The sequence below is a fragment of the Mastigoproctus giganteus genome, chromosome 8 (genome assembly GCF_048544385.1).
Source record: "Mastigoproctus giganteus isolate SK-2022 chromosome 8, ASM4854438v1, whole genome shotgun sequence".
Taxonomy (NCBI): domain Eukaryota; kingdom Metazoa; phylum Arthropoda; class Arachnida; order Uropygi; family Thelyphonidae; genus Mastigoproctus; species Mastigoproctus giganteus.
The window spans coordinates 62,897,869-62,924,950 of NC_143582.1; the positions used below are offsets into that span (position 1 = coordinate 62,897,869).

At 38.5% G+C, this 27,082-nt stretch overlaps 2 protein-coding genes across 3 annotated transcripts in view; one reads left to right on the forward strand and one right to left on the reverse strand.

Moving 5' to 3' along the window:
* The window catches only part of LOC150081571 (RYamide receptor-like), a 138,497-nt gene that overhangs the window by 2,265 nt on the left and 109,150 nt on the right, over positions 1-27,082 (forward strand). The gene's annotated exons all lie outside the window — the stretch shown is intronic.
* Positions 11,935-12,267, reverse strand: LOC150081572 (gamma-taxilin-like). The gene has a single exon (XM_090380247.1). It carries the CDS (start codon positions 12,265-12,267, stop codon positions 11,935-11,937), a length of 333 nt encoding a protein of 110 aa, XP_090236373.1.

Here is a 27,082-nt window from a genome sequence, read left to right on the forward strand (position 1 = left end):
AACGAACAGTGGCTGGGGATGAATCTAAGTGTCGTCTAAGATATTCAACGGGTTCACCAATTTTTAAACGGTCATTTGTTATTATTGAGAAATTCGAACGTCTTCGTGTTTTCTTTTAACGAAACAATTCTATACAACGCAACTGAGGTGTACTATCAAAACAGGAAAATCTGACCCTTTAAACGAATACTGGATTCGCCACTAGGCACTCGTTTAGAGAGATCTGGATTCAAATCCCGGCTGAAAGTGGAAGAATTCTTAAACCTCAGTTGGGACTGTAGTTGGACGAACTTTCAGAGGTAGCAGAAAGTAAAAAAGAGCAACCATTAACCCCAGAGTATTATCAAATCTGTCAAGAAATTCTTTAATTTTAAAAACTCAGATAAAAGCACACCCAAATGAACAAATTACTCCGCAGTTCACTGGCATTTTCAACCAACACCAGAGAGTGAACGTTGCATCATGTGTGAATATCAAAGACGATGACTCGTCACTTTCCAACGTTAATACGCAGCACTAAAAGGCAGTATCGTGCATATGCAAAACACCAAAGATGAGAAGATGGGTCGAGCTAGCTATATAAATAAATAAAGAAATAAATAGCAAGAATAAAAGTTTGATGATGGTGGTTTAGAATAACCACCAAGAGACTAAATCCACGAGGCATAGTATATAAAGTCTGTGGGCTGTGTGTGTTCAATGGTCAGTTTGCAAGTTATCTGAGATGAAATAGCTGAACTCAGGTTTCCAGCTTCACTTAACGGCAGCGTGCTCTTGCTGCTACTCAGTTCTGAAAGATGATCCAAAACAGCCGCGGGAGAAACTATTAAAATATAAATCTGAACTACGTACAAAAAAAAAATGAGATGTATTAAAGGGTCTCTATTCTATACGTAATTCTATTGAAATTATATAAACTTCTATAAAAGCAACAGTGGATTTTTTTTTCCTTGAAATTAGTATGTCGTCCGGGAAAACTGAACTTTGACAGTAAATAAAACAAACAGGAATTGAAATTTCCGCACTTTATGACTCTGAGATAATATAAAGTACAAATGATGCTTCCCTTGGGTTACTGTCAAGATAACAGCAGCTGGTGGCCCGGCATAAGATTATAACGTACTCCACTTACAAACGCGCGAGCAGAAAAGATCTGCGATATCCTCCGTAAATTCTCACGTCTCAAAGATAACGCCTATTGTATGTAGATGCTCACGAAGTTCCAAATTCCGTGCAGCCTCCCCCCTCTTATTCCTGATTTTGGCTTCAGAGTATTAATAAACATTAGAGATCGGCCATTTTTAATTACAGGAATTTATATATGTACAGCGTATTTATTATATTGTATCAACATATTTTGGCAAGATACAGAACACGTGATACTATCATTAACCATTTTATTGCTAATATGAGTTTGCTTTACTTGTATTACGTAGCGCTTGCAGTTGGTCGATTAGTTGCGGTACTCTCTATCTACAACCTTAAATTGGGACCGAATGAGTGAATTTTGGACGAATATTTCTTGAATTGTATCGTGTACTGGTAATATAATTCGCAGAATGGCAGCGCCACCGTACAACTACCCGTGTTTCGATGAGCTGTCGATATCTGGCAGGAGAACATAAGTCCAATAATAAACTCTGTAAGGCTAGAAGAGTTCACAAGAGAGAGAAATTGTAAAAAAAAAAAAACACCGTATTTTTATTAAATACGGTGAATGTTTTCTCGTCGGCTTTTATCGCGGTCACTCAAACGCGTGTACTTCTGTACCCTATCGATTGACCACTCGGTTGAACAGGCGCAATAGAGAAGGTCAATAATCTGTGATTGACGACTTGGCGGCCTGAACAGTCCAGGGGTTTCCACCATTCCTGAGGAAATTTCAAAGGCCCAGGAGATTCTGAATGAAGGCAGGAGAAACGCACTCAGTCAGCGAAGCAGCAGAATGTCCACCTCATACGAAAGTGCTACAGATTGTTACAGAGCGCCTTAAAATGTCAGGAATCTGTACTCGCTGGATTCTACACCATTTGAAAACTTATCAGAAGAAACACTGGGGATAACATTGTTTGACAGACACAAAGAACAACTTAGTCGCATTGTGCCTGGACGACAAATGGATCATTCACTTGAACATTACCTTGGAGGAGGAAACTCGCCTTCTTATTGCCCAGATCAACACTAATACATTCAAGAGTTATCACCTCCACCATGTAATTCTGATTTTTCACGGGGCCTGGAGCAGTTGAAGATCCACCGAGGAGACTCAAGGTCAAATACGATGCAACTGGCTACATTCTGTCCCCTTCTCTTTTGAAATCAGAAAGCTGTTCAGCCACTGGAGTACCAAAATTCACCTTAATTGATTCGTTCTCGTAAATAATAACTGGATGCTTAGTGCTCTTCGCAAATATTCGCGGTATGTGAAGTGTTTCCTACATTAGAGACTAATCTTATTCGTTGGACTGTGTTTGCCTTAAAAGCGGTCTTAAATATTTCGCAATTCAATAAAGACGATGCAATTAACCTGTTCGGTCGGTCACGAAATAGGATCTTCTGAAAAACGAAAGCACTGAGCACATTCCAAACAGCTGCGTAGGATGTTTTATCACTGAATCGACACGGGCTGTTCAATGAAATTATCTACCGCAGGCAGTGCAGCTAAAACATTGAAACGAACGGCTATTTCTAATATTAGGTTTCACAAGATGAAACCTGATATTGACTCTTTCTGAGTTCTTCACAAAGCGATTCGCTTCTTAAGTACTAGATGATTGCATGGGCACGTTCGTAAACACTTTGAAATGAGTTTATATCAAATTTTTCAGCCTAATTATTACAGAGTACAAAAAATACTTTAAACAACCCATCAATTAAATGAATAATACCACTCTTCTTCTTTTACCTTTTACCACTCTTAATAGTTTTCAATGTTTTGCAAACTAACAGCTGTTTTTAACTCGGTTTTTTTTATGCTGATTTCAGAAATATTTACAAATCGTTTCAGTTGATGTCATGAATTGTGGTATTGAATGTATTAAGTTAGGAATAAATGCTGGGAATTTGTAAATTAAGTCTTCACATGGTGTCCACACTACCTTCAGGTCATTTGTTTCTTGACCTTGAGAGCTTGCAGCAGTGCTTATCGGTGTGAGCTCTTTTTTGAGGCTATCGTGTCAAACTTGTGCTGAAAAGTGAGTTAAATATTTTCACTCAAGTATTTGAACAATCCAAAGTTATTTTTCTGTAAGTTATGTAGTCCTCAAGCAAATTTCTGTATATATTACAGAATTTGTAAAAAATGTGTATTGTGCTTATTTTGGAGTGAAATTCGGTGACCAAGATAAACAATAGGCTCCACATCAAGTTTGCCGAACCTGTGTTGAAGCATTGAGATTGCGAAAAATGATAAAAAAAAATAGGCTATGCCATTCGCAATTCCCATGATACTTGGACAGCAATCTGGGTGCATAAATATGACTTGCCTTTTGTGTGAGTGGGACAGTCAAGAAAATAAAGCACTGGGATGTCAATGACTGGCCAAAGAGTGTCAGTTTGTTGTCTGGATCAAAGAACATAGTTCACAAACCACTGATAGACCCCAAAACTGTCCTCTTTCCACCCTTGCACATCAAACTGGGTTTGATGAAACAGTTTATGATAGCTTTTGTTCGGGAAGTTCCTTGCTTCAACTGCCTTTGTGCTAAACTCCCATTAATCACCCCAAAGAGTTAAAACAATGTATTTTTGTTGGATTTCAAATTCGCAAACTGATGAAGGACCGAGATTTTGAGGGAACTATGAATTCTTTTATTCATAGTTCCCTCAAAATCTCGGTCCTTCGGAAAAAATTACGAATGCACTTGATTAGTGAGTAAACATTAGACGAATCAGAAAAGTTTTGTGAAATCAGGATAGTCCCCGGCCATACGGGGACATCTTGATCGCTGGATGATTGTTTATTGAAGTTAAATTTTATGAGGTAAAGATTATTAGACCCGCTGACTAAAATTTCAAAACATTTCACAATTTATAATACCATTATGAATAAAATAAAATACCGGATCAATCGAAACAACAAGATTAATAATACTAACAATTTATGAACCCCATTTACATTTATAATTTTAATTAATGTTATACAATACCAATGACAAATTTGGAATTGCTTTTGGAAAACCCAAAAACGAGTATAAATAAATAAAATAACAAAGTAATCTTATTTCGCGATCTTCCTTGCTCATCAGTGACCATTTTATGGTGATTGAAAATATCGACAATGGACTTCAATTTGAAATTCACTGTATTCAAGTAACGTATTAGGATCCGTATCGGTACAGTGAACAAGAAAACCAGCTTGTGTGGCACCAGGAAAAAAAAAAGTAATCAATGTTACCTTCTCTCACTTCATTTATATATTTCTTCCTAGTATTTATTCAATCACTCGTAAAATTTAAATAAACATCAACCACCACAAGATTAAGAAAGTTTTACAGTCAACTTGAAATACCTAAATCAATAATAAATATCAAAAACAGTGAGGGACCAAGAATATAACCTGCTGGAACCCCACTCATAACATTAGTGCATGAAGAGCCATTTACAACTAGTCTCTGTCACCTACCAATTAACCATTCCTTTATCCATACTTGCCCTTAATGCCACACTGCTCCAATTTATATACAACAATCGTTCATATACCAAAAGTACCAATCGTTCATGTACCAATCGCTGTACCAAAAGCTTTACTGAAATCTAAGTAAATGATCTCAGTTATTCCTTCTAATTGTTCAATGGCAATGTCGAATCCATAGTTGATATCAGGCGGGGGTTACATGGTTTTTCTCCCAGAAATTCGAGATTTTCGACCATAAAAAGAACAAATCGGCCACAGAAAATACGAAATTTACAGATACAATATATTGTTTAGTGCCAGCAGCTAAGGCCTCATGGCCTTAGCTGCTGGCACTAAACACACGTCTAAATTAACCGAAATAAGCAAAGAAATCGTTGTTACTGAACACTTTTAGTAGATGATTTGCAAGCTGAATAGTTAAGAAGAAATTTGTTAGCACTAGACTTCATATCAGAAGGTTGGCTGTCACAGGGTGGTAGCAGTATAGAAAATAAAGAAAGAAGGAAAATAACTTTAGATAAACGGCAGTCCGATTCGTTCAGACAATATATACATAAAATATACGCAGTCTCTCAATCCAGCGAAGTCTTAGCAGATTCCAGGATCCGTTTTAATGATTAATCTTCAAAATAAAATTGATGTTTGGTCTCACAGTGAATCTCACCATATCTTTAAAAGGCCGCATGATAATGGAGATAAGAGATAGAACTTTGTTCAGTTGTGACAAACATTGGCTTAGGACGCATTGAGTTTCACACAAGCAAGACAATGGTTTTGCACTAGATGATGAAAATCATCTACCGCCTGTTATTATCACAAGTTCACAGTGTCCCTACCTTCCCTCTGTATGGTATAGATACCGGCACTCGACTCCTACCTAATCGCATATACACCCCTAATTGAACACTGCCAGGTGAACCGTCTTTTGTTTGAGATATACTAGGGTTATCAACAGTCTGACACCCGCATGAGTACAGAGCTAATGGAGAACGACTGACTTGGAGGATTTCTGCACATGAAGGTTGAATGGACTAATGCGTGATCTCATTTTCAGCACTATAAAACTTTCTAAGATTACGAGTTGCGACCGGTTTCTGCGTTACGTGCCTCTCTGATAATCTTTCGAAAGATCTTCATGACCACTCAAGGCCTAAGATTAAACGTAGCTGTCAGTTTTAAGTATGGAAACTTCGTTACTTATAATTAGTATATATGTCACGTTTATGTGCTGTTTTCCGTCTGTGCATATTTTAATATAATGGTTATTGCTTTTTAATTGCCCTTTTAATTACCAATCACTATGTACGCAGAGTGTTTCAGTTGAAAGAACGCCTGGTTGTCGATCTCGTTGATTTTTCGGTTTAGGCTGTTTGTTGTCTGGGTTTTTCTATCAAATTTCGGCTAAAGTTTTTAAGAATTCAATATTAAAATTGGACTAAGTAGAATTCTCGAATTAAAAATCTGCCTAATCAACATTTTTTTTCTCAGTGCGAAAGTTGTTCAAAGTCCACAGTTTAGTCTTAAAACGTCATTGGTATAACAAACGTAAAATGATTTTATTTGAAGAAAAAATGATGTTCCGGTCTTCAGTAAACGAGTTTAGCTGTGTATAACAGTTCGGTGTACAAGGGCAGCTTATACTGCGTATCCTCACGCTATAAGCATCGTATTGTTATTTTTTATTCAAATAAAATCGATTTATGTTCATTTACAAGCACCCCAATTATGTTTTTAAACTATACCGAGGACGGAGAACAACTTCCCCACTATGAAAAAAATGCAGATTAGGCAAAATTTAAATTTATAATTGCCAAAATCTAAACGATAATACTTCGCTCAGTTTTAAAATCAAATTCAAAACTTCTCAGCACGAATACAGCAAAACAATCCAGATGGTAAGTAACCTAAGCCTAAAAATAAGAGAAAATAGACCGTGGTGCCTTTTAATTGAAATAACCTTTTTTTAACTCTTATACAGAGTTGTCAGATTCGATACACAGCACTGTACACAAGTGGTGTCAGATAACAGTACAGAATTACATAAGCTGGATGTTAAGAGTCCACACAATACAAAAAAAAAATAATAATAAAATAAATAAAACTCTTTGCTTTTTGCTCTTTTACGTTTGTAAAAAAATAATAGCCTAGAAGCGATGTCTAGATGTATTACCGAAATAATTACTATTTATAATTACTTAATAAACGAAACCATTAATTATTTAATCCATTATTAAATGGATAGTGGTCAAAATGCAATATTGCGCAAACTTTCCAAAAGAGATTAAATACCGATTCAGAGACTTCTTTAAGTGCTCTTGACCAAGTGATATTTATTACCACTCAAAGCATCTCTCGAATATTTTTGTTTTTTTCCTGTATCGCTGGCAGAATCCTTTTAAATTAAGTTAAATAACAAAGCTCTCAGTGATTTTTATAAATAGTTTAACGTTTAGTTCTGGTGTTTATTTTCGTTCTCAAGAGGACTGTGAAAGAAAAACGCCTTTATACGAGGCAGTATCTCTTTATTCAGCGAGTCACTGCTTTGCATTACACTGCCAGCTGGTGTCGAATCGATTCCCTTTCACCATGTATCCTTTCAGAACGTAACACGAGATGCACCACACTTCAACTTCCCACCATTTAACGCATGTTTGATGCTATCAACACAGATTCAATTCACTACCACTCTTTAAAAGGTCGTATCAAACGTCTGATGAGATGAAGCCACGCTGAGGTTATTTTCTCATTGTGTTCACTGAAACGTGTTCCGTTTTCGTTACTTCAGAGATTGTTACTTTAAAAGTGAATTAAAAAGCTACTAGAGGATCTTTAAACAACTGCACGCACGTCACGTGTTTTGGCCGGTTGTGTTTTTATCGTTATACATACAAAGGGCTACTGAAGTGAAAAGCAACACCGAATGATATCAATTAACCTCTCGACTTCATAACTGCGTCTCTTCCCCTAATTCACAGACTTTATCGGATAACTTGTGGGATGTTTAATGACGCTATCGATCGTTAGTTGGATGTATTATATTTGTTTTATGAAAGGACCTAAGGAGACCCCATAAAAACTTCTTAGCGCACTGAACACTGCCTTAACTTTTATGATTTACCCAAAAAAATCAGCAGACTGCGATGTGCTACAGGGAATGCTCTGTCGCACGCAAGACGTAGTAGAAAGAGTTCTCTTTAACCACATGCTGAAGCCACGTATGAAATAATCCGGGAGAAGTCAAAGAGATATTAATGCAGCTTTTCCAAAACAGATAAGGCAGGCCTTTCTTGGTACAAGGTTGAGGCGACCGCATAACCAAATTAATGTTTCGAATAACACGCAGCCGTTCTCAGAATGCAGCAAATCTCAGTTCATATATTTTTCAATTGTACTTCATAAAAACCACAGCAATGCTACGAAATACAGACAGAAATCCCATTGTTCTATCTCTATAAAACTTACGAATTCAAATGTTACTCCTCAGATAAAAATATTATAATTTTATATAAAATGTATATAATAAAAATACATTTTATGACGTATTATAATATCTATTATAATCATAACGAATTTTACAGCAGTAATATTAAAGTGATAGCAATTTTAATACAGTAGAACGTCGATTATCCGAACGTCAATTAATCGAACCACCGCCCCCCAAAATTACAGTATCTACTTTTAGTGGCCTGATTGTTGTGCTGAAATATTACTCCTGCTGCTTAATGCATTCGTTTCCGATTATTTATTCGACGATGTATGTAGTATAGCATAGAAATAGGCTTGATTTGTCATTATAGGAGTTAAAAATCAAATGGTGGTTTCAGTTACTGTGTGAACCCAGGACAGTCTCCCTTGACCTTCATGAGTCATTGCCTTTGGTACCGCTGTCCGTTGTGAGCGCGGGAGTATGGTGGGGGAACGGGTGTCTTTCTCTCAGTCTGCTGCGAGCCACTGCAGTGTGAGGTTATTGCAGGCGTTTTGTTTCTAATCACTCTATGTTCGGGTTTTTGTTCATGGCTATTTCAAAATGAAATACTGCGTCATTTTGCTTTTTAATTTTGATTAAAAAGCAAAATGACCGCGAAAAAAAAAAGACAATCTCGCATGGTTCAAAGAAAAATTCAAGATTACATATTTTAAAAAATAACCTTCCCAAGATTCATTACTCTTATTTGTGTGCAATTACTTTTTTTTTTTTTTTTTTTTTTTTTACATACATAAACAAGCAAAGTGTGATTTATAGTTGAAACCATGTAAAATAATTAGGTAAGTTCAAAATAAATATAATATATATTGTCTGTTCTAAACGTTTTGGTTATTATTTACAAACTATTTCCTAAATCAATTATTTTTTATAATATTTCATATTTCAAAATACAGTAGTAATAACCTTGCGTACAATAATTGAATTGTAGGCCTAAATTACACCGTTTCTTATAAACTGGGTATTCTCATGTATGTTTGATTATCCGAACTATTTGGTTAAACGAACCAACCCTGGTCCCATTTAGTTCGGATAATCTACGTTCCACTGTATTGCTGTAATTAATATATGATTCGTTATAATCATATGAAAATTTACATGGTCGCAAAGCTGCTAATCATGCATTTCTGCTCTTATATAAAAGTACAAATATTTCTGATTATCGTGTTGTGCTGTTGGCACTGTGCCAACTATTTGCAATAATAGGAATTTGGCTAACGTTCTGACGTTGGTGTTCGTGGATCATGCTGACGTCATCATATGCAACGTTTTAAACTGTCTCGCAGTAGAAACACTTGCTTATGGCATGCAGTCTTAATCCATTACAACAGTTCTAATTTAGATTGAAGTAATTTTATTACGAGAAGACTGGAATGATAATTTGCTATAATTATTTTAAAATATAAGCATTTTACTTCATCTTCGGGCATTCTTCATATTTCTAGGGTTTCTTTATACAATTTATTCCTTTTTAGTGTCATTTTGAATTACTTTCAAAACAATTCGAAATAATAATTATTTCATACACACTGTTCTTTATATCACTGCTTAACGGGTTTACACAAACATTAAAAATAACAGCGCTTACTGCTGAACCAAGGACTCGATCGATTAGAAAAACAGAATCAACAATATTTCTTATCCTATGTATTAGAAAATTAAGGGCCGAATAAGGGTCGTGTCGATCCAAGTGACTACTTAAAATGGGGCTGCGCTTCTAATGTGAATCCCTTCGCTAATCTACACCAGGAATTTGTTTTAAATTCTGTAATAAAAAAGAAAAGACGGTTTTTAGCGAGCCAATTACACTAAAATCTCGAATTAGAAAAACTATTTTAATGTAATTTATTTCTGCTAATTAATACAACCACGATATCTAAGGGGCGCATGAGCGTGGAATGTCACGTGAAGGGGAAGGAAAGAATGAAGTTAAAACATTCATAGTGCTTCAACTGTTTTTACAGCCAATAAAGCTATAAAACAACAATATTTTTTCTGGATTAAAATACAAGTACTGTACTTCTTTTCGGGCTAGCAACAGTGTGTAGTCCGCAATAGGCTTACGCTTTCCATGATACCTGTTCCACAAGTTTCTTTCATATTGCGCTACTAGAACTTCGTAAGGAAATTCTGATGGGCTTCCTGTACAAGAAAGGCTTCGCAACTATTTTTCCAATAACTAAACAGAGTGGGTGGATCAAATCATCAATTTACAGGTGAGAAAAAGCGAGTACACTCAACAGAAGTCTGGGTGATATAAAGCTACTGCGTGTTATTATAGTACTGTTCGCATGACATGTTTTCTATCCATCGAAAATGGGAAAAAAATATTAAAAATCATGGGTTAAGCTAGCAAACACTGGCATACTTTTTCCATGTTTCTTTTTCTTTTTTTGTACACTACACCTTCTAAATTAGCCTTCATTATACATCTAATCTGACACTAATTAACGGGTGGTTTTTTGTTTTGTTTTTTTTTTTATAGGAAAAAGTTTCTGAAGACGGGATGTTTTATCATTAATCGTTTAAAGGACGTAACACATTTGCCGTAATTCCCGCTAATGAAAGCTTTAATTAGATAAGATTATTCAAGCTAAAGAGATTAAAAACGTAGGTTTTTGGGGATAGAAAAACCTAGCTTTTGTCTCGCAACGTACTGTGAATGTAAACTTCAAAATTAGTCATTCGTTTCTTGATTATGTTAAGAAGTTTGTGTTTCAGCCGTGCAACAAGTAAAGGAGCGTGAAATAAAGTTATTATCTCTTAATGACCTTGCAGACTCGTTGTAACTTATTGGGCAATGTGAGGTGCAGCGATCTTGCGTAACGATTATTTCCTCTAAAATTGGAGTCGAGTCCCCATCTGTTAGACTCGAACACGGGCCTTTTCACACAGCGTAAAAGGAGGGAGATCGTAACCGCTGTGCTAGCCGCGAGGGCACCATGGCAGGACTGCTCGAGCTCGAAGTTTACCAAGCAGATTATTTTTATACTTAACAGTTTTGAATATAAAACATTTTTAATGTAGGAACTCTGAAGCAATAAAAATGTGGGGAAAGAAATCAGTATCGAAAAATAAATGAGAATCCACATAGAATATATTATACAGTAATCATCTTGTATGGCAAAATCTCAAATGCTTCAGGGCTAAAGGCACTTCAACATATGTTAATCTTGCTGGTGCTACTACTAGTACCAGTTCACACGAAATAAAGAATTTATTGTTTAATTAAATAACAGCATATAAAAACAACAGCAATATATTAACACTTTGAAACAAAATCCCACATTAGCCTTTGTTTTCAACAAAAATAAGTTATCTTCAATAGATGACGGCAAGTTTCTTACCAGCTCCTGCATTTTCTTTCTACACTTTGCTTTAAAAATTCAACAACTGCAACAAGTAGCTTGCAGCATTTCACTTTAACTCAATTCCTTCAGAAGTCATTTCTACTTGGGAAAAAGCTAGTTTCTTCAGGAGTCTGCACTTCCATTAACACAGGACTTTTTGTCCATCTTTTCTCTGTAGGAATATGCATTTTCAGCTGACTATGCAAGTCATTTCTTTCCTGTTGTAATGCACGGCACAACTTTTCTAGCAACTCAATTCGTTGTTTGGCATTTGTGTCTTCATGGTCTCTCTTTTGTTTATCTTCTGCCATTTCAATTAGTCCACGATTGCTGTTCTCCCACTTCTGTTTCCATCGGCCTGTCTCTTTTTCCAACTTTTTTTTATTTTCTTGGAAGTTGTTTCCATGTCTGCTTTGAATGATGCAAACACCTGGTTGCTTTTATTCAGAACACTCTGAAGCTCTTCATACTTGGATGTATACAAATTTGTATAAACTAAGTTCAGTTCTTAACTGAAGTTCATTAGAAGACAAATCCGAATATCTTTTCTGCAATTCATTCATTTTCTCTAAAAGGAGCAGTTTTTCTCTAAGAAAAGTCTCAGTTTCTTGTTTTTGTTGCAAATTTGACTTTACAAGTTTTGCCTTGTCCAACTGTTCTTCGAGATCCTTTTGTTGAACTACTTTTTCCATATGTTTTTCCCACATTTCATAATGTTCTACTAAGGATTTTAATTTCTTTGCCAGCTCTCCATTTTCTTCTTTTAACTGTGAATTTCTTTGAGAATTCTCTTGCATTAGAGTACTGATATCATTCAAAGTTGTTTGAAACTTGCTAGCCACTTCCTTTCTTTTTTCCTCCTCTTCACGAATTCGTTATAAGCTTTCTTCCTTTAATGCTTTATTTTTTCTCTGAAGTTCACGACACAAACTTTCTAGCCTACTTCTTGCAAGTATTGTAGTAAACTTCAAGTAATTCAACATGTTTTCTACACAGAACTTGTAGATTTTCTTCATATGTAGAATTATTATTCCGTGATTTCAACACTTGCTCAACAGTTTTTTCTCCTTTTTTCTTACTAACACTGCTACTTTTCTGAACCTTTTAGGCGACTTTTCGGCTTCACCTAAAGATGAACTTGACTGCTCTGTAAGTGACGAACTGCTATCTTCTATTTCAGTTTCTAGTGCATTTTCTTGAGAGGTAGATTCTGCATTATAATCTCCACCAGTCAGGCAATCCCTTGTTAAACTACCGAGTTCAGTATTTTCAGGGTTTTTTATATTTATTGTACTATCTTCTTTAGTGTCATCTTTAATATTATTTTCATGCAATGTGTCATTATGACTGGCATTTGTAGATGAGACTGATGTGACATTCTCTGTTAATGAGCTGCTCTGTTGAACTGTCTTTTCAAAATCAGCAATTTTTTCTTTCAGATTTTTAGCTAACTGTGAAGGGAAATCATCAGGTTCAGGTGAAGGCAATGGTATTTGTCGTGATTTAAGAACTTCGGTAATATTCTGCTTAATTTGTTGTGCTGTAGACGAGCAAGCACTCATGATGCTATCTAGAGCAGCTGCTTGGACAAAGTCATTCCACAGGCACTGGATCTCAAGTTCCAGCTTGAGATCCAGTGCCTGTGGAATGGCTTTGTGTGGCTCTAAAGCTCTCGGTCTGCAAAGGAAAACTAAATTTGCCTAATATAGAATATTTGCAAATCCTTCAAGATACTTTAAAGAAATGCCAGCAGCAGAAACTTTTTTAAAATGTAACCTGCAACAAAACCCTCTAATTCAAACGCGAAAAAAAAAGGAATACGAGAAATTTTTCCCTGTTTTTTTGGAACCATAGAGAAATTTGTCTAATACTTCACGATTTCTTCAACATAATAATAAAATTTAAGTGAAAAGTTATTTTTTTTTTTACTGTTATGGTCAACAAAAGGAAAATATTTTGCATTTTTCAAATATTTAAGTGATTTCTACGATTCCCATGCATAATGAGGGTTAATATTTTCCGTACATTTCGTAATTTGATGATTAGGTTATTAAATGCGCATAATTACTTTTACAGGTGCGTTTTCACGCATATAACCATTCTGAGTGCCCACTTGTGTAAAAAGACCTTGTGAACATTGATGGAGGACTGTCCTCTGGATGGTTTTCAGGTGCAACCAGATTCTTTAAATTTCTTTGTCGACCGTACGCAGCAGGAAAATATGAAACTCAATGAAATCTACATAATGACACAATATTCCCAATAAATATTTGGAATACTGTGTTCAAGTACGGAGACTTCATCTGAAAAAAATAATTGCGCTTCTTGAAAGGGTCCAAAGACGGGAAATTCGAATGGAGATCGGGAAAAGGACAACCGTACGAAGAAAGATTCCGATTATGTAGGCTACAGAGCACCTCAGAGGTGACATCATTCGGTTTTGAGACACTGAGAGGGATTAGTAAAATGAACGAATGTGGAGTTCTCGCTGGTATAAAGAATTTCAGGACTAGGGGACATAAATTCAAATTACAGGGGTTGAGGTTTAGATTAGATTGTAGGAAGTTTTCTTTCAGATAGCGAGTTGTTGATTGCTGGAACAGGTTGCCTTCACAGGCAGTTGTGGCTGACAGTGTGCTTAAAAGTAGTTTCAAAGAGGGGCGTAACTACCTAGATGCCCAAGCCCAGCATGGGACCCATTTGTTCCTGTTTACGCTACGCATCACATACATATTCAAACATGAACTCGAGATGAAACATTGTAATAAGAAACCGATAAATTTTCCTCCTTAATTTACGTTTTGGCTATCAATGGCGTCACCATGGGTTTTTAGCATGATCTTGGTCGCTGCTGCGAAATAAGAAGTACTTGTTTCAGTCATATAACTCAAGGATACAAAATACAAAAATAACTCGAGCGCAATGCTAAAAATGCTTTAGTACTCCTGAATTAAATAAATATATACTCTTTAATGAATATGCCACAGCCTATATGTAACAGAAGAAATGTCCAGCGAGCAAGGGGCCAGGGACTAACAGGAAACATCACATGCATATATGTAATGGGGTTTTAATATTCTACTTCAAACTGCAAAATCGGAAAGCCCAATAAACATTGATCAAAACTAAACAAATTCATTGAAGAATTGCCCCAATCCTTGAGGAAACCCCTAATTTGTTTAATTTTCTTCATGACGATACTTTAATTACTTGACAAACCCGGTGAGATACGCCAGTAAGATCAGACCTCACGGAATATATGAGCAAAAGCGAACAGTTTACTATAGTAAGGCGTGTATCATCATCGTGGTATCATCATTGCTCTGATGTAACACATTCTCTTCAGTAGGAAGATACGACCCCGTACCCACATTAATCACCACTAACAACTTAATCATTGCTCCGCTTTGTTTGGGCTACTTGAATCTCTGTGTGACCATTAAACGCACGCACTCATTAATAACATTTAAATACGAGTTCCTTGTGTGAACCGCTGCAGCACTTTACGTATATTTAAGTGATATAATGCTTAAACTATGTCACGCAGCGGGATTCAGTCCTCCATCAACTTAATTTGACTCGAAAATGCTGTTAACTGTCTTAACTTACACATAAAGGTTCGGAGTGCAAAATGGTGGAGTTATTGGAACAGCGCCCCACGCTCGCAGTAATATATTCTATCGCAAAGTAGCTCTAGTGTATCTTGTCCCCCATTAGCAGTCCTGGAAACAACATCGACATCCATGAACATCAGAGCGCTTTAAATAATAAAAACATTCTAACATCCCTTTTTTTGTTCCCGATTTTTTTTTTCTCTTCTACGCTGCTCGACAAAATTAACGGAACAATGTTTTTCATGAATATTTTATTGTGAATAGTGTCACTGAAGGGGAATATTTGATATAATAAGCATTGTGGCATGCTAATTCCGAGTATCCAGTAGGATTCGATTTGCCAACTTACAGAGCAGCACATTATGCAAATTATTCATGCCTATAAAAACAAGGATTATGACCACATCACTTAATTCCCTTTTTTTTTTTTTTCTGGCTAGCTCAGTCTAATTCCCAGTGGAATAGTCACATCTCCTGTACTCAGGATGGCAAGTCATCATCGTTTAGATGATTCTTTGATGATGGCTGGTCGTTGGACGACTTGAAGCCGGGCAAGCGAAGGTAGCACGTGGCTTAATGTGTCACGTAGTGTCATCTCGGCACTATGAAGCGGTTTCAGGAGACCGGAACCATTACAAGAAGAGCTGGCCACGTTCGTCCGAGGACTACGTCAACAAGAACAGACCGCTATCTGGCTCTAACAGCAGGACAGAACACTACGATGTCCTCTCATCACTGTCTCTTGGGATTGCTGCAGCCACAGGTGAAAACATTTCCAACCGGACTTTGTTAAGAAGGCTCACTTCAATTGAGCCTTCTTAACACAATTCAAAAACAGATTCTAGAAGTTATTTCATCTAGAGACAATGCAGGGATTGTGGTACCATCGCTACATCAGAGAAAGGGACACTTATGGTGCAGGCGGTGTTCTCGTGTAGGGCGGAATAATGATCCATAGTCACATCCCTCTTCCTTTTTTATAGGGGTACTGCATCTGCGCAGAGGTACCGAGAACAGATTCCCGAACTCTTTAAAGGTGCGGTTGGCCCAGATTTTCTTTTCGTGCACGACTACGCCACTGCACATAGAGCTCAAGTGGTGGAGGAATATCGAAACTGAAGATATAAAGCGACTGCCGTGGCCAGCACGATAATCAGACTTAAATTCAATTGAACATGCGTGGGACACCCTTGGGCGCATTGCACGCCAACAGCAAACTCCACGGTCACTTAGTGAGTGAAGGTCTGCGCTGGTGGAAGAAAATGGGATTTGTTGCGACAGAATTCACGCCAACAGCAAACTCCACGGTCACTTAGTGAGTGAAGGTCTGCGCTGGTGGAAGAAAATGGGATTTGTTGCGACAGAATCTTACAGACACTCTTATATCGAGAATGGTTGACCGCTGTCAGGCCTGTTTAGCCGTTGGAAGGATCATACCGTACTGATATTATGTGACCATATTTTCGAGCATCTTGCATCGACTTCTGTAATGTGACATATTTGGTAATTCTTATACAAATTTTGTACAACCCCTATAAATGCCCCTTTATACCTGACCAAATTTTCTCGCTCTCATCATTTCCAAATTATGTCCCGCTTCATCGCAAGATGCACGAGTTACACGTTTTTTACGTGTTCCATTAATTTTGTCGAGCAGTGTATCTTTCACAGAAACAACATTACTGGTGTATGCATTAATTAACGTATAAAAATTTCATTTTTATAATCTCATTTGGACAAAAAAATTTTTAAGCTCATTTAGACTTTCATTTTTATGTCTAAATGAGTTTATATTATATGTCTGGGAATCAGACATATAAAAGTTTAATTTTTATACGTCTAATTCCCAGAAAAAGTGCATGAAAACTGTGTTCGAAAAAAACATAGCACGTGTAGGTAAAAACGTCACTCTGTGACATTTCCGCCAGCAAACCGCTTGTTTAATTCACACGTTTCAGTTTGTTTCCTTAATGGGATGCATTCTCATCAGATATTCTTGGCACGTTTGTGAAACCCAGATATGATGTAAACAAAATTACACTTACCACTCACTGCTCCATCCAAAAAAAGACTTTCACTTCTCAACAACAAAAAAAGTGAAACGCAAAGGCTGAATCTCCTTAATCAAATGTCATTTCTGCCTCTCTCGAAAAGAGATAAACCTTAATGTTAACTTTTTAAATCCACTATAATAAATTTGTGGCTAAAAAATGAATGTCCAAGTAGTGCGTTACATTTCAGGAGCGTTCTATTTTTTTTTTTTTTTAATGTAAATTAATTTTTTTTCTTTATTTGCGATTAATAGAAGTGAAAATTACAGTTATTTCCTTATCAATTAATTACTAAGATTATAACTTTATAGAAGACTTAATAGAACTCTTTAGTTTTAGATTCCCTAAACTAATCCGTTCAGTTTAATTACAACTATACATTATTTATTACTCTCCACCACGTTCACGAGGTTTACAAAATAACACACGTGAAGTATGCACGAACTGCCCTAAACTAACAACATTGCATAAAACTCCATTTAATCTATGAATTTCCTTTTCTACATACAAATTGTATGGACACAAGAAACAATAATTGCCGGATTTCTATTTGTCCGATTTTACTGAAATGTAGAATGGCAACGCAAATAATTTTAGAAGGCCCAAATATAATATTTATTTAAAATACGTCCACTGGGAGTATAATTTTTACTTGTGGACAGAAAGACATAGTGAAGACAATAGGCGGACATGCTTAGCTTCAATTTATTTCATATTCTCATCTCTCAATCAATTAACTTATATATGTGTGAATAAACACACCTGAAAATTCATATCGAAAGATTTTACACTGTTATTGATAGGTACAGCGTTGAGGGTACTTTTATTCAGTTAACTGGGAAGTAAATTAAAAAAAACTTAGATGAAATATTTTGAATTACTGTTCTTTTGAATTTCTAATGGCTCATATAAACTGCCTTAAAAGAACGCGCGAACGTTTTTTTTTTTAAATATACAATACAGTATACACAGAGTGGTCAGTTTATTATGTACACCCACCTAATAGCTCTTTTTAGCTCAGACAATCCTCCAGTCGATGAGGCTGTATCCAATTCGATCATCAAAATGCAACTTGGAATGTTGGGCTGCATAACATTCTCTCTTTTTGGAAATGAGCATTCTTGTTTCCTAGCAACGTGCCCGATTCAATTTGTGATATCACGATTGTGTGATTTTTTAATTAATTGAAAGAGATGACACCGATGTTGTTTACTGCTCAGTGGAAACGGAAGGCAGTGGATAACGGAGCATGTTCATTTGTCGCCTTCCCTTACCCATAACAGAAATTGTCTAGCACATTAAGTACAGCTCAAGAGATTTCTAAGTTTGGTGCCCCTTACTATATAAAATGCTCTGTAAGGTGCTGCATAATATGGCTTCAGTTCTGCAAATTGCAGCGCATCGACAATATTTTGTTTTTATTTCTTAAAAATTGGAGCGCGGTATATCATACTATTTCGTGATCATTAATTAACCCAACTGCCCTCTTTTGAATGGAATCTAGAAGCCTGAAAGAGGTTTAGAGAACAGATGTGGGAACAACATTTCATGGTAGGGCGAATTTGTGGTTTGTATAGAGTGAACAGCTGCTTAGAAGAAAATCAACGCCGAGTGCGAAAGAGAAAACCGAGTTTTTTAGACGCAGAGAAAGCAATAGTTGTTCTAATGCCAAAAGAGAGAGAGATTAGAAGTCAGGGTAACCCCCAATAGAGATATATGACCTTGCCTAGAAATCAGAGTGTCATCGAAGATAAGCATAGGAACAGAAGAATCCTTTTTGCAAGATATCAGACAGGACTGAGTTTTAGAATGATTGCAATCAAATATCTTTGCCCCGCTGTAGAATTACCTGGAGATCAGCATTTAAGAATGTCGTAGTGATTATTCGAGAAGTTGAAGCTGTTTGTGCAGAGCAAGGTTCCTCAGACTGGAAGGTGGAATGCAATATGCTATTATCAGCTTGGTTTGGTTTGGTTTGGTTTTGGTTTTATTGGCGCATTAGCTACTAGGGCTATAATGCGCCAAGACCATGTCATTAATAAAAATTTAAACTTTCAGTGACCTAACTAGTTAGGTCACCATGTCAAAATAAATAATAACAAAAGTATAAAAGATAAATCAATGGAAAAGAACAATAAAATGTAAATTTTATATGGCAGTAAAAATGTTTATTGATTTTAAAAAGCTAAAAACAGCAGACACATGGTCATTGTCAGATAAAATCTGACTGAGTGTATAAGGCTCAGCCAGATGACTAAAAACGGTAAAGTATAAATCACGTTCATGTCTAAAACGTGGACATACGGTTAAAATGTGATTAATAGATAAAATGGTGTCGCATTGCTCGCACATAGGACAGTCATCTGCCCTCAGCAGAAAAGAATGTGTAAGATGACTGTGTCCTATGCGGAGACGAGCTAGAACAACTTCCTCCTTACGAATCCTGCGCAGACTAGACTGCCACGGTTCAATTACAGGCTTTATACGATATAATTTATTCGCAGTCTGTCTATTCCACGAATCCTGCCATTGGGAATGTACCTTTTGATGTACTATTTGCCTGTAGTCTGTATAGGGGACTAACAGGCAGCGGTTATTATTGGGAATTGCTGATTTGGCTGCGACGTCAGCCAAATCATTTCCCCTAATCCCAATGTGGCTCGGAATCCAGCAGAAGCGGATGTCATATTCACGATCATGGAGAACGTGAATCTTCTGCTGAATGCTAGACAGAACTGGATGGGGATTATACCTCACAGATATTACAGCCTGTAACATGCTAAGAGAGTCGGAATATAAAATGAACCGTTGGTATTGGCATTTACTAATATGATCCAAGGCTAACTCTACAGCGTGCAGCTCTGCAGTAAATATGCTGCATTCAGAGGGAATCTGCTCTGATATAGTGCTGTCTGTAAAGACAGCAGCAGAGCCCACATATGATTCCGACTTCGAGCCGTCTGTGTAGACTGGCGCGAAGTCGGAATATTCAGTTCGGTGTGCTGAATGAAGCTGCAGGTAGACGCATGATGGAGTGTCCGACTTTCCCCAGTTTCTAAGCGACAAGTCGCATGCCGGGACACGAGCATGCCAGGGTGGAAAGGGTTGCTTGGATGTTTGGGCAACCTTGTCTACCTTGATATCAAGTTCTATGAGTAGCTCTTGGAGACGAATACCAAAAGGACGATTAGCAGTCTTACGGGTATTGTACAAATTTTCCCATCGTGGCTCAAAAACGGATAGCCACGTAGGATGGTCTGGCAGGGATTTCAGTTTAAAAGCGTAGTTTAGACACAACTGCTTACGTCGAAGCGATAACGGTGGTTCGTTTGCTTCGACGTATAAACTCTGGACAGGAGATGTTCTATATGCTCCAGTAGCGATACGAAGAGCCTGGTGATGGACAGGATCCAGCCATCGAAGGGCACTGACTCTGGCTGAAGAATATACCTGGGACCCATAATCAAGTTTGGATCGCACAAGTGCACGGTAAAGCCGAAGAAGCGTGCATCGGTCCGCTCGCCAAGATGTAGAGGAGAGCGAGCGGAGAATATTAAGCCCGCGTGTGCACTTTGTGCGAAGTTGACGGATGTGGTGCAGAAAGGTCAACTTTTTATCAAATACGAGTCCCAAGAATTTTGTGTCCGCTGCTACTGGAATAGCATTTTGTCCGAGCATTAATTCAGGTTCAGGATGAAGATTACGCTTGCGACAAAAGTGTACGCAAACGGTCTTCTCCGGCGAGAACCTGAAGCCATTAGCAAGTGCCCAGGAATTAAGGTGATCAATGGATTTCTGCAGTTGTCTTTCAATAACCCTCATGTTGCATGACTGACAAAATATGCTAAAGTCATCAACATAGAGGGCACAGTTTACAGTTGGAGGAAGTTGTTCTGTGATGGAATTGACTTTGATGGCAAAAAGCGTGACACTTAATACTGATCCTTGTGGTACTCCCTCCTCTTGGCTGAAGGGACGAGAGAGTGAGGATCCCACACGAACTTGGAAAGATCGATTGGCTAAAAAGTTTTTAATAAAAATGGGGAGTTGCCCCCTAAGGCCAAGGCTATGCAGATCTTTTAAGATGCCAAATCTCCAAGTTGTGTCATACGCTTTCTCCATGTCAAAAAACACCGACACCAAGTGTTCGCGTTTTAGGAAAGCATCCCGGATGGATGCTTCCAATCTAATAAGATGGTCCAAAGTGGACCGGTTCCTTCGGAAGCCGCACTGGATGTTGGAGAGAAGGTCATTTGATTCGAGATACCATATTAAACGAGAATTAACCATTCTCTCCAGAATTTTGCACAGACAGCTGGTCAGAGCAATAGGACGATAATTGGTGGTGACTTTTGGATCCTTTCCTGGCTTAGGAAAGGCAAGAACGATTGCCTTTCGCCAGGAGTCCGGAAACTGGCCTTCAATAAAAATTCTGTTATACAGAAGGAGCAGACAATCCATAGATTTTGGTGGGAGATGTTTAATCATTTCATAATGGATGCCATCTGGTCCAACGGCACTTGCTTTGGAAAGAGTGAGGGCTCTTTTTAGTTCCAGAATAGTGAAATCCCCATTGTAGAGGTATATGCTCTTAGATTTAAAGCTAAGTGCCTGTTTTTCGATTTTATATTTCAGGACCAGGAACTCTGGGGAATACGAAGATGTTGCCGAGATGTTAGAGAATGTTTCCCCAAGAGCATTGGCTATTGCAGTTGGATCTGCAATAGCGCATCCATTATAATCTAGGATTGAAGAAGGGTGGGATGTATATTTTCCCTTCATTTTCCGGATTTTATCCCAGACTACCTTAGAATTGGTAGACTGGTTAATAGATGATGTGAAACGGATCCATGATTCCTTTTGACTCTGACGGCGAATGTAGCGTGCTTTGGCTCGTGCACGCTTGAAGGCTATTAGATTAACAGTGGTAGGATATCGACGGAATATCCCCCACGCTTTGTTTTGAGCCTTTTTTGCTGCTGTGCATTGTGAATTCCACCAAGGTTTGGGAAATGGTGGAAACCGGGCAGATGTTTTTGGAACAGCATTCGCAGCTGCTTGGACAATTATTTCTGTGATGTACGTTACTGCGTCATTGATAGGCTCCTGACTGACTGTACTGAGGTCAAAATTTGCCTGATGTTGGAAGGCATTCCAGTCAGCCTTATCAAACTTCCACCGTGGTAACCTAAAAGGAAGACATGGTCTCCCACTGTGTAACAAGGTTATCACAGGGAAGTGATCACTTCCGTATGGATTCTCCTCCACTTCCCAAGTGAGTGAAGGGAGTAGAGAAGGGGAGCAGATAGAGAGATCAATGGCAGAAAAAGTACGGGTAGGCATGTGGAAGAAGGTGTTTGTTCCAGTATTTAGAAGGGAAAGGGCATTGTCATTGAGCATGTGCTCTATGACCCGTCCCCTTCCAGTGATGTTAGCACTACCCCACAGGGTATTATGTCCATTAAAATCCCCAAGAAGTAAGAAAGGGGGAGGCAACTGCGTTACAAGATCATCAAGGTCTTCCTGGGAGATGTCAGTCCCAGGTGGCAAATAAATAGAGCAGACCGTTAATAGAAATCCCACTGTAAGGCGAATTGCAACAGCCTCTATGCTGGTTGTAATTAGCAAGGGCTGAACTGGGGTCTGATTATTCAGAAGGATAGCCACTCCTCCATGAGCAGGACCATCCGCAATTCGATCCTTACGAAAGATTGTGATGTTATGCATGGTGGGATCATCATTTGCCTTTAGATAAGTCTCCTGCAAGCAAAAGCAAACTGGCTCGTGCTTTTGCAGGAGGGCCTTGATGTCATCTGTATTTCGCCGGAATCCACGACAATTCCATTGTAGGAATTTAGCCATTATTTTGGCTTGGTGGGTCCATCAGGCGGCTTCCGAGGTGCTGAGGGCTTACTTTTATCAGTCTTGGCTTTATCTTTTTTGGGGAAGAATGGACGCTGTCCGGTGTCCATTTCTTCCTCCACGAAGAGTTGCAAGACTGAATCATCCGGTACCTCCTTTTCCTCTACATCCATTGATTCTCTTAATTTTGGTTGCTCTTTTTTACCACTTGGTTTTGTTAGTGGTGGAGCACTAGGAGGTACGGATATTGGAGTAGCAGCTGATTGTGTTTTTGTGGTGGGTTTTTGTGAACTCAATAAATAGCGTGCAATCGGCGTGAATGACTCTCTTGGTGGTATAGTCATATCTGTTTGTGTACCGATAGTGCACTTCGCAGAAACCTTCTGAGCATATGAAGGCTTCCCGCTATTTATTGGTTGTATGCGTTTTCTAGCCTCTGGGTAGGAGATGTTAAGCTCCGTTTTTAACTTTTGTATTTCCTTTTCGTCCTTCCACCGCTGGCATGCTCGAGAGTATGCAGGGTGCTCTCCTTGGCAGTTAATACAGTTAGGCTTAGGAGCTATACATTCCTTGCTCTCGTGATCTTTAGCACCACATCGAGCACAGGCAGGGTTACCACGACAAGCTGTTTGTGAGTGGCCGTACTTTTGACATTTAAAACACCTCAGTGGGTTTGGAACGTAAATCCTCACTGGGCAGTTTAAGTACCCTGCCTTGATGGAACTTGGAGGCCTTGGGATGTTGAATGTTAGGATGAGAACTCGGGTAGGGACAAGATTCCCATCCTTACGCATGGATATTCGCTTGACAGCTGTTACTCCTTGTTCTTTTAATTCAGAGCAGATCTCTTCTTCAGAAACGTGAAGAAGATCCCACTCTGATATCACACCTCTTGAAGAGTTCAAAGTTTTGTGAGGGGTTGTGATGATGGGTATTCCCCCTATAGATGTGGCTTTCAAAAACTTTTCAGCTTGATTAACATTTGATGCTTCTATTAGAATATCTCCAGAACGCAGCCGTTTTACGGATTTGGGTGAACCTGCCATCCCTTCTAATCCTTTCTGGATGAAGAAGGGTGACATTTTCCCAAGTGACTGCTCTCCGGTGGAATGGAGAATGAGGAAGAGAGGTGTCACAGATGTTGTTTTCTCCTCAGTTCTGGCTCTTTTAGCTGAATTACTTTCGCTCTCATCTAACGATCGATTAGGTAGGGGCCTTGTTGGGGCCCCAGAAGAAGAATTTAAATTACTCATAGGAGTAAAGAAAAAATGTCTGATGCCTAAGTACCTCACCCACCACGGAGCCCTACGAGGGGGCGCCCACTCGTGAACTAGCAGGTACTGCGTACACGAATGGGACGCCGAGTTCGCTTAGAACACCATACCCACGTTACCAATAAGTCTTTATCCCGTCCCAGGACCAAAGGGAGGGAGACTTATTGGAACGCAGTTGACCCTAGCAGTATAGAACCACCCGCCGATTGATCCCAGTCGAGCCGGTCCGGGACCGCCCGTCTTGTCGAAGCAGGGGCCAAAGTGGTGTATTAAGGCTGGGCCCCTCAACCACCAGGATCCCCCTTTCCGCTTCCACGGGTCGCGGCGCACGGCTGCACACGCCGGATTCCAAAGATGTAACCCTGGAACCAAGGTATGGGCGTTAGATCCCAGTGATGCTAATCTGGAAATCCAGCAGCATCACTGGGAGGTCCCCTCACCACGTACAGGTGCCCACGTCGAGGGGCTATTATCAGCAAAACTATGGATAGGATTTCCAGTCAATGGAAGAAGGTCATCAAAATACAAAAGGAAAAGAGCAGGAGAAAGAACAGAACCTTGGGAAAGACCAGCATTAATGGAAAGATTACAAGACAGAGCCATCTAGCATTACTCGCAGTGAGCGATCAGAGGGAAAACTGAATAACCAATTATAAAACACAGCTGGCAAATCATAAGATGGAAGCTTATTTAGAAGATCTTTATACCAAACATGATCAAAAGCTTTGGAAATGTCAAGAGAAACTGCTTAAGTTTCACCAAACTTTTCCATTGAATTTGTCCATAGATGGGTAATATAAGCCAGAATATCACCAGTGGATCGATACTGACGGAAACCACACTGGCGATCATTAATCAGATGGAAGGTTACCAGATAGTTTAAGATTAATTAAGGTTAAAGTGATCTCTTCATTACTCTAGAAAAAGTAGAAGTAGTTGCAATAGGATGATAATTTTGGATGGGAGGGATTTGTCATCCTTTTTTGTTACTGGTTGGATATGAGCAAATTTCGAAGAAGGAAAAACACCTTTAGAATAAGAAAGTGAATAAAGGTAACAGATAACAGGGGTAAGCTCAGGAGCACAGATTTTGAGACCAAATAGAGAATTTTTTTTTTTTTTTTTTTTGGTAGTTGTTGGTGCATTGGCTTCTGTGGCCATAATTTACCTCCCAAGGTTTTTGCAGTACTTTGATCCAAGCCCGAGGCAGGATTCGAACCCACGACCTTTGGGAAATAGAGAAATACCAACAGGATCTGGAGCTTTGTAAGCATCCAGATTGTTCAAAATCCTTCTAACATCTTTTGGTGTTTGACGAAAAACCACAGGAAGCATCAAATGAGGGTGTACTGGAAACAGTAGGAGGTGGTTTTCAATACATGAAATACAAAAAATAGTAGGATGAAAGTAGGTCTGTTTTATCTTTTCCTGAAGTGGCAACAGAAACAGCTGACTTTGACAGAGGTGGGAATAGAGATCTGCAAAAGTTGCGGCCAGTAGCTTTGGCAAGAGACCAGAATGCTCGACCACCATTTGGACAAAGAGCAAGTTTTCTACTCTTAGCCTGTTCGAAATCCTGTTTGGACTGATTAATAACTGCATTACAATTGTTGCGAGCTTTGATGTGGGCAGAAAATGAAGCTGGAGATTTGGATACAAGCCAACTGCGATATGCAACATTATCTTGAACAGTCTTAGCATATTAATTATAAAAAATTTTAAAAATAACTTATTATATTAGGCCACCCGAATATTTAAATTCATCCCGTACTGCGTTCCTTATGTCTGTTAATTTCGTGTGTTCTATGGTCGAGTTGTCTGTTTTGATGGCCGAAAACGCCAGTTTCTGGGGGGAAAACCTTGATATCTACGCCTGAGACCGACTAACTCAGCCAATGAGTGAAAAAGGCCCATTAAAGTTCCTCGTGTTATCGACCGGACTGGGCGTTTTCCACCCGTTGTGCGGAGGATGGTGACGATACCACTGAGCTACACGCGCAGACAGCACGTTTATTACAAGAATAATTTCACTGACACGATTTGAGCAAACGCTAGAAGATTTTAAACAGTAATCCCACCACGGAAAAGTAATCTCGAAGATCATCCCATTTTGCATTCCTGTAATGTCAAACAACACGAGGTTGAAAATGGCCACGTCAGAAAGGCTCCATTGGAGAAGAGACCATCGCCAATTAGTGATCTGAAGTGCCTACGGGCCACTCACCTCTTCTGTGTACCTTAGAAAGATGTTTGTGAGAAAAAGATCAAGCGTGTTGGCTGCGTTGTTAGGATTGTCTAGTAAGTAAATGAACAATCTTTGCGAGGTCATTAGTAATTGCAAAAGCCTCAGCATCTCCTCGACCAGCTGGGCCAGTGTGACTAGAAAATGGAAGCCAGCTGGAGTTGTGAACATTAGAATCACCAAGGGAAATTGCCTAGCTATTAAGACAGGTAGACCGTGAAATGTAAGTTTCGAAGAGAGGAAGTTAGAGTTCCAAGTGATTAGTGGAGTTGGGAGAACGATAGAGGCGACAGATGAATTTGACAAAATGTGGCAGAGAGATTTTAAGCCAGAGTGGATCGAAAGGAGGAGATTCAAATTACTAAGTCTCTGACAAGAAATATCACAGCGGACATATGCACACGTAACCTTTGAAAATAAAGGAATAATAAAGCGAATAATTTGAACAATTCAGATGGGTAGTGGTTGAATCCACTGATAATCGGTATTCTGTCAGAAAGAGTACATAGTGTTTGGCAGACTAAGTGGAAATGGACATTACTGAGATTGGAACTGAGCCAATAAATATT

Excerpts from the sequence above, each read along its gene's own strand:
- LOC150081572 (XM_090380247.1), bottom strand. The coding sequence starts at position 12,267 with ATGCAAGAGAATTCTCAAAGAAATTCACAGTTAAAAGAAGAAAATGGA.